Source organism: Cyclopterus lumpus, chromosome 2 (assembly GCF_009769545.1).
Source record: "Cyclopterus lumpus isolate fCycLum1 chromosome 2, fCycLum1.pri, whole genome shotgun sequence".
Taxonomy (NCBI): Eukaryota; Metazoa; Chordata; class Actinopteri; order Perciformes; family Cyclopteridae; genus Cyclopterus; species Cyclopterus lumpus.
The window spans coordinates 343,615-351,611 of NC_046967.1; the positions used below are offsets into that span (position 1 = coordinate 343,615).

General features: G+C 40.2%; 1 protein-coding gene across 5 annotated transcripts in view; it reads right to left on the minus strand.

The window, feature by feature from the left end:
* xdh (xanthine dehydrogenase) overlaps window positions 1–5,669 on the minus strand; it is a 17,671-nt gene extending 12,002 nt beyond the window's left edge. For 2 of the 5 annotated variants that reach the window (XM_034553390.1, XM_034553380.1), the window contains exons 1-8: window positions 5,472–5,669; window positions 4,693–4,750; window positions 2,574–2,670; window positions 2,304–2,412; window positions 543–669; window positions 404–465; window positions 202–294; window positions 39–119 (exon numbers count right to left, since the gene is read on the minus strand). In XM_034553390.1, coding sequence (XP_034409281.1) covers window positions 39–119; window positions 202–294; window positions 404–465; window positions 543–669; window positions 2,304–2,412; window positions 2,574–2,670; window positions 4,693–4,750; window positions 5,472–5,540 — 696 coding nt within the window. In that variant the 5' untranslated portion in view covers window positions 5,541–5,669. Of the gene's footprint in view, window positions 1–38; window positions 120–201; window positions 295–403; window positions 466–542; window positions 670–2,303; window positions 2,413–2,573; window positions 2,671–2,884; window positions 3,643–4,692; window positions 4,751–5,471 lie in introns of those variants that run through there. The other 3 variants (XM_034553400.1, XM_034553408.1, XM_034553418.1) reach the window with 3 other exon arrangements.
* Between the last annotated feature and the right edge of the window lie 2,328 nt (window positions 5,670–7,997).

Sequence of the window (7,997 nt, forward strand, 5' to 3'; positions counted from 1 at the left end):
TCTTCTTTAAGGATTTAAATTAAAGATTTATTGTTTACCATGAGTTCAGGAGGGAAGATGACTTCTTGTGTGGGGTCGAAGGGCGCGAAGTCTTCTGCGCTAAATAAAGACTTAGATTCCTGAACAAAAAACACACAGATTACAGTCAGAAACCTGAAACATGCTGATGTGAAAACAGTTTATTAAATAGTTTTGACTTACGTTGACGTCTTCTTCTGAGCTTTCCTCAGCTCCACTCCAATTGGCCATACAGCAGCCATTGTCCCGCCCCCTGCCACCACAGCAACCCCCCTCCTAAAAGGAAAAACAAGCCATGTTACCTTCACATCGAGTCAAACACAAACCTGGTTTCAGTCATCGAGATGCAGAATTAGAGAGACTTGATACCACAGCTAGATCTCACCACAGTGAAGGTCTTGTATCCCTCCAGTATGGGTCTGTATCCGGTGCAACGACACAGATTTCCTGAAAAAATACAGTTTTCTTAGTTTTGTAATTGTAGTTCTGACGTATTAAAGTGTTTGTTGTTTGATGTAATTCACCTTGGAAAGCCTCCTCCACGTCGGCCATTTTGGGCGTTGGGTTGTTCCTTAACAGAGCGTACATGGACATGACGATCCCCGGAGTACAGAACCCACACTGAGAACCGTGAGCTCTCGCTATTCGCTCCTGAAGACCAAGACACATTTATAATAACGTCATAACAAACCTGGTAGTCGTCATCGTCTCTACGAGTACACCTGGTAGTCGGTATCATCTCTATAAGGACACCTGGTAGTTGTCATCGTCTCTACGAGGACACATAGAAGTCGGTATCATCTCTACAAGGACACCCGGTAGTCGTCATCGTCTCTACGAGGACACCTGGACGTCGGTATCATCTCTATAAGGACACCTGGTAGTTGTCATCGTCTCTACACGGACACCTGGTAGTCGTTATTGTCTCTACGAAGACACCTGGTAGTCATTATCATCTCTACAAGGACACCTGGTAGTCGTTATTGTCTCTACGAAGACACCTGGTAGTCATTATCATCTCTACAAGGACACCTGGTAGTCGTCATTGTCTCTACGAGGACACCTGGTAGTCGTCATCGTCTCTACGAGGACAGCTGGAAGTCGGTATCATCTCTACGAGGACACCTGGTAGTCGTTATCATCTCTACAAAGACACCCGGTAGTCGTCATCATCTCTACGAGGACACCTGGTAGTCATTATCATCTCTACAAGGACACCCGGTAGTCGTCATCATCTCTACGAGGACACCTGGTAGTCGTTATCATCTCTACAAGGACACCCGGTAGTCGTCATCGTCTCTACAAGGACACTTGGTAGTCATTATCATCTCTACAAGGACACCCGGTAGTCGTCATCGTCTCTACGAGGACACCTGGTAGTCATTATCATCTCTACAAGGACACCCGGTAGTCGTCATCGTCTCTACAAGGACACTTGGTAGTCATTATCATCTCTACAAGGACACCCGGTAGTCGTCATCGTCTCTACGAGGACACCTGGAAGTCGGTATCATCTCTATAAGGACACCTGGTAGTCGTTATCGTCTCTACGAGGACACCTGGTAGTCGTTATAGTCCCTACAAGGATACCTGGTAGTCGTTATCATCTCTACGAAGACACCTGGTAGTCGTCATCGTCTCTACGAGGACACCTGGAAGTCGGTATAATTTCTACGAGGACACCTGGTAGTCGTTATCGTCTCTACAAGGACACCTGGTAGTCGTTATCGTCTCTACGAAGACACCTGGTAGTCGTTATCGTCTCTACGAGGAAACCTGGTAGTCATCATCGTCTCTACGAGGACGCCTGGTAATCGTTATCGTCTCTACGAGGAAACCTGGTAGTCATCATCGTCTCTACGAAGACACCTGGTAGTCGTTATCATCTCTACAAGGACACCTGGTAGTCATTATCATCTCTATGAGGACACCTGGAAGTCGATATCTTCTTTATAAGGACACATGATAGTCGTTATCATCTCTACAAGGACACTTGGTAGTCGTTATCTTCTCTACAAGGATACTTGGTAGTCATCATCGTCTCTACGAAGACACCTGGTAATCGTTATCATCTCTACAAGGACACCTGGTAGTCGTTATCATCTCTACGAGGACACCTGGAAGTCGGTATCTTCTCTATAAGGACACCTCGTAGTCGTTATCATCTCTACGAAGACACCTGGTAGTCAACATCTTCTCTACAATTACATCTAGTAGTCTCCTATCATCTTCACTTCAATGGGAGTCAAAGAAGAAAAACTAAAGTCTATGTGGTTGAGTTTCACCTGTACAGGATGTAGTTTCCTTGCGACACTGCCAATGCCCTCCACGGTCGTCACCGCGACCAGGTGAAGGGAGCAGAGGGGGGCGAGACAGGCGTTGACGGCATAGTGACTGGAGGGAGTTAAAGACTGCTCACATTTAGTTTATTCATCAGCTGTGAAATCAGTTTGTCTGAACGAAAGGCTGAACGTGTCAGATGGAAGCACATGATGCTGCTGATGGGACGGTTCATCAGACACACACACACACACACACACTAGGTTTAAGGATACAGCAGCTGTTGAGTGTGTATCTGGTATCTGGACAGCATGACGGTACAGGCTCCACAACCGCCTTCAGCACAACCCAGTTTGGTTCCTGTCAATCCCACTGAACACAGAGTTAACCATTAATTAATAATTGATCATCAGTCCTGTCACGCTTTCAGAGACCCTTGGACCTCCAGACCCTTCAAACAATAACAGTTCTTCTGTAAATGAATACATTATGGTTTAACACATGGTATCCTCATTTAACGTATGGTTGAACCAGGGGAGTTAAGTATCTCCTCTACTTGGACACCTGGAAGTGTTTGACTAGGCACCTGATGCTTAACTGGTCCTTGAAGGAGTTTTAAGAAGACTCAACTGGTCCTGAAGCAGGTCTGAGGTTCCTCAATGTCATCTGATGGATCTTTGGTACCTCCTCAAGGGCACGAGGGAAGTCCTCAACAAGGTTTCTTACCTGAAAAGGTAAATGTTAACCTTGAGGGGAACCGTGAGTTGTTCAAGAAGGTACCAGAGCTGCTTCAGGGGGTGGCAGTAGTCCTTCCATGGGGTCCTTGAGAAGGAACTCTAGGGAGGTTCCAGAAGTAATTGAGGAGGCTCAAATAGTCCTTGGGAAGGACACTGGGTTCAAAGGATTCTTGCCGATGTGTCCCTGAACTGGTTCCAGGGGTCCTTGAAGAAGCTCAAATGTCATGTGTCTAGATCTCTAGAACATCCGTCAGACTCCTAACTTCCTCAGGGACTCTCAGGGCAACAGGAAACCCAAAGCCCATTGAGGAGACTCAATGGCCCTTGAGGACCTTCCTAGGCTGCTTCAAATGTCCCAGGTCTCCTGAAGCATTGGTTCTGTCTCCTTCACAAAGTCTTCTGACTTTGAATCGGCTGATTGTGATCTCAGAGACGGTCACTGACCTAACAGTCACGTGTTTTATGATCAAATAAAAAGCTCAAACTACACCCCATAAAAGAATACAAATAAAGACTTTCATTTCAGCTTTTTCATTTCTTAATAACAAATTTGTCAAAGGACTTTTTTCTTCAAGCGAAAGCCGGTAAGCTGACTGAAAGAAAAATAACAAAATGACAAATTGAACAATGACTGAAGGTCAATTTTTAAGAAAATAGAAAACAAGAACTGAAAGTTGTGAAACAGGAAGCCGATGGAGCCGTCACCCCCAGGAGGGAAACAGTGGGACAGTGCACGTGAAACTTTTTCGGCCAACAAGGTTGCAGTGAACTTTTTTTTCAGTTCATTTTATTTTTCCGTTTATTTCAGTTTACTTTTTTGACATTTATACTTCAGGACCAGGTTCCTGAGATTCCACCTTGACCCGGTACACAAACACCACAGACTGTCAATAAGAAGTGGACGTGGTAGTGACATAGAGACCTGTCAATCACCTTGTATCCCTGCCCCTAAAGTATCCCCTGCTTTATGGTCTGTTTTACTCTAAATGACCACAATTTACTCAATGAACATCATTCTGTATTGAAGACTTGAAACTAGAGATTGAGACCAAAAACTAATGTTTACAATGTTTACTGAGGGAATAAATCAAGAAAAGTAGAGTCATTTATATAGACTTCTATACAACCAGAGGAGTCGCCCCCTGGTGGTCAGGAGAGAGAATGCAGCTTTAACACATGAAGCATAGACTTCTATACAACCAGAGGAGTCGCCCCCTGGTGGTCAGTAGAGAGAATGCAGCTTTAACACATGAAGCATAGACTTCTATACAACCAGAGGAGTCGACCCCTGGTGGTCAGTAGAGAGAATGCAGCTTTAAGACATGAAGCATAGACTTCTATACAACCAGAGGAGTCGCCCCCTGGTGGTCAGTAGAGAGAATGCAGCTTTAACACATGAAGCATAGACTTCTATACAACCAGAGGAGTCGCCCCCTGGTGGTCAGTAGAGAGAATGCAGCTTTAACACATGAAGCATAGACTTCTATACAACCAGAGGAGTCGCCCCCTGGTGGTCAGTAGAGAGAATGCAGCTTTAACACATGAACACTATTCTGTCTGTCTGTCTGTCTGTCTGTCTGTCTGTCTGTCTGTCTGTCTGTCTGTCTGTCTGTCTGTCTGTGTGTGTGTGTGTGTGTGTGTGTGTGTGTGTTCCTACATTTCCTCCTCAGATACGTCAGCAGGGTGGTCTCAGGATCTGCGTTTCTCTCAACAATCTACAGCACAAAAATAATCCAAGTTAAACATCCTAAATCTGGAATAAAATAAATCACATTTGTATACATATTTTATAAAAAAATGTATACATACACATTTATACATAAGAATAATCAATTATATATTTCACAGTTTTATGACATTTTGTAGTTTAAATACATTATTTAATCAGAAAAGGTCTGACTTTATATCAAATTACATAACTGTTATAGAAATATACCTTCTTTCAAATTAAAGGTGTTTAATTAAATTAGGAAATAGTAAAGTCAGTAAACAGAAGCATAATACAGATTGATTTATTTGAGGCCAATAAAAACAAAAGTAAATACAACATTTCAATCTTTCATGTTTACATCATTTAGACTCTTTTTATGAATGTAACTTGTTGATTAATAAACCAGCTGATCTGTTTGATTGTAATCTGATCTCATTTCTTTATGAATAATCATTCTTTAATAAAGTTCCTGTTTGTTTTCTAACTTTACTTTAATATATATATATATATATATATATATATATATATATATATATATATATATATTTATATATATATATATATATATATATATTTATATCTACACATATGAGAGCAAAACAACTGAAACCAGTTAAAGCGCCTCAGATATTAATGAGTAACTCTTGTTATATAAACGGAGTAAAGTCCACCTTCAGAAGTTCATCCTTTTAAACATTATATATGTATTATTCAATTATTTCTACCTTCTTCCCATTGACGAAGAAGACGAGCTCGTCGGACTCGGACCCGGTGCGGGTCTCGGTGTCGGCCATGGTCCTGTTCCTCTGCGCCCTCTGGTCCCGACTGCCGCTGCTCAGCTGGGCGGACCCTCCTCAGAAAGGTGTGGCCTTCAGGGACCAGCGGTCCCTCCGGAACTCAGAGATCCCACGGTGCGTTCACGTGCTCCAAAATCACCCGAAAGTTCCTTCAACGCCGATCATCAATGTCCGGAATGGGGATTGATCGATTATCTTCAGATCGATCATTGGAGTTTGGTGTGATTGGTTTGAACTGAGAGACGTGACCTTTGACCCCCCACAGATCACCGTGACCAGCTAATTATTCACAGCTCTGAGGTCACGGTCAGGAGGCGTTCACGTGCTCCAGAGGACGGCCGTAAAACACACGAGGTTCTCAATACATACAAATAACATGACAGATACAAATATACATAACTCATATATAGAACACATCAGCTAAAGTCTAAATATATACAAATATAAATACTTAAATACATAAAAATAGAAATAATATGACAATAAAACACAGAATGTGACTGTCGTTGTGGTGAAATCAAGACGACGATGCAGATTAATTACTTTTGTTTCTGGTTTATTGGAGAAATAAACGTTTATTGTCTCATCAGAGTTTGACAAACATGTTTTATCTTTTTAATTAAAAAACAATACTGTAAAACGTGCATGTACAAGAACCACAGAGAGAATGTAACACACACTTCATAATAAATAAATAAATAAAGTGTGTTTATAACACTGAAGCGTTACATAAGTAATAAGAATTCAGATTTATTCTCCACAACATTAAAACAATAAACTTGAAGACAACCCCCCCTTTGTAATTATGTATTTATTTATCAAGCCAAATTATTTCACTATTTTTTTAATATCTATAACTGCTTCTCTTCACAAAAAACAGAAAAAAAATCATTCTTATTTTTTAAAGAATAATTTTAATTAATAAACTTAACGTTTTAAGTATTTATTGTGAGGTTATTGTTTTTTTAATGATCTGTAAATAGTATTAAAGAAGAAGCAACAGCGCTGATGGGGAAAGTGGAAAAAATACAAAAGTATTAATGAGATAAAGAACTTTACAGTGACAAGTTCAGCCTTCATGTTCCAGAAAACACGTAGAAATATAAAAGTATAAGAACATATTAATGAAACGACCAGTCATCTTCAGGTTGAAGAGTCGGGGGAAACTAAACATATTTAACGAGCGGAGAAAACTAAACATGTTTAACGAGCGGAGAAAACTAAACATGTTTAACGAGCGGAGAAAACTAAACATGTTTAATGAGAGGAGAAAACTAAACATGTTTAACGAGCGGAGAAAACTAAACATGTTTAATGAGAGGAGAAAACTAAACATGTTTAACGAGCGGAGAAAACTAAACATGTTTAATGAGAGGAGAAAACTAAACATGTTTAACGAGCGGAGAAAACTAAACATGTTTAATGAGAGGAGAAAACTAAACATGTTTAACGAGCGGAGAAAACAAAACAGGTTTAATGAGAGCAGAAAACAAAACAGGTTTTTAACAGCGGAGAAAACTAAACATGTTTAATGAGCGGAGAAAACTAAACATGTTTAATGAGAGGAGAACACTAAACATGTTTAACGAGTGGAGAAAACAAAACAGGTTTAATGAGAGGAGAAAACAAAACAGGTTTTTAACAGCGGAGAAAACTAAACATGTTTAACGAGCGGAGAAAACTAAACATGTTTAACGAGCGGAGAAAACTAAACATGTTTAACGAGCGGAGAAAACTAAACATGTTTAATGAGAGGAGAAAACTAAACATGTTTAACGAGCGGAGAAAACTAAACATGTTTAATGAGAGGAGAAAACTAAACATGTTTAACGAGCGGAGAAAACTAAACATGTTTAATGAGAGGAGAAAACTAAACATGTTTAACGAGCGGAGAAAACAAAACAGGTTTAATGAGAGGAGAAAACAAAACAGGTTTTTAACAGCGGAGAAAACTAAACATGTTTAATGAGCGGAGAAAACTAAACATGTTTAATGAGAGGAGAAAACTAAACATGTTTAACGAGTGGAGAAAACAAAACAGGTTTAATGAGAGGAGAAAACAAAACAGGTTTTTAACAGCGGAGAAAACTAAACATGTTTAACGAGCGGAGAAAACTAAACATGTTTAACGAGAGGAGAAAACAAAACAGGTTTAATGAGCGGAGAAAACTAAACAGGTTTAATGAGAGGAGAAAACAAAACAGGTTTAATGAGAGGAGAAAACAAAACAGGTTTTTAACAGCGGAGAAAACTAAACATGTTGAATGAGCGGAGAAAACTAAACTTGTTTAATGAGCGGAGAAAACTAAACAGGTTTAATGAGCGGAGAAAACTAAACAGGTTTAATGAGAGGAGAAAACAAAACAGGTTTAATGAGAGGAGAAAACAAAACAGGTTTTTAACAGCGGAGAAAACTAAACATGTTGAATGAGCGGAGAAAACTAAACATGTTTA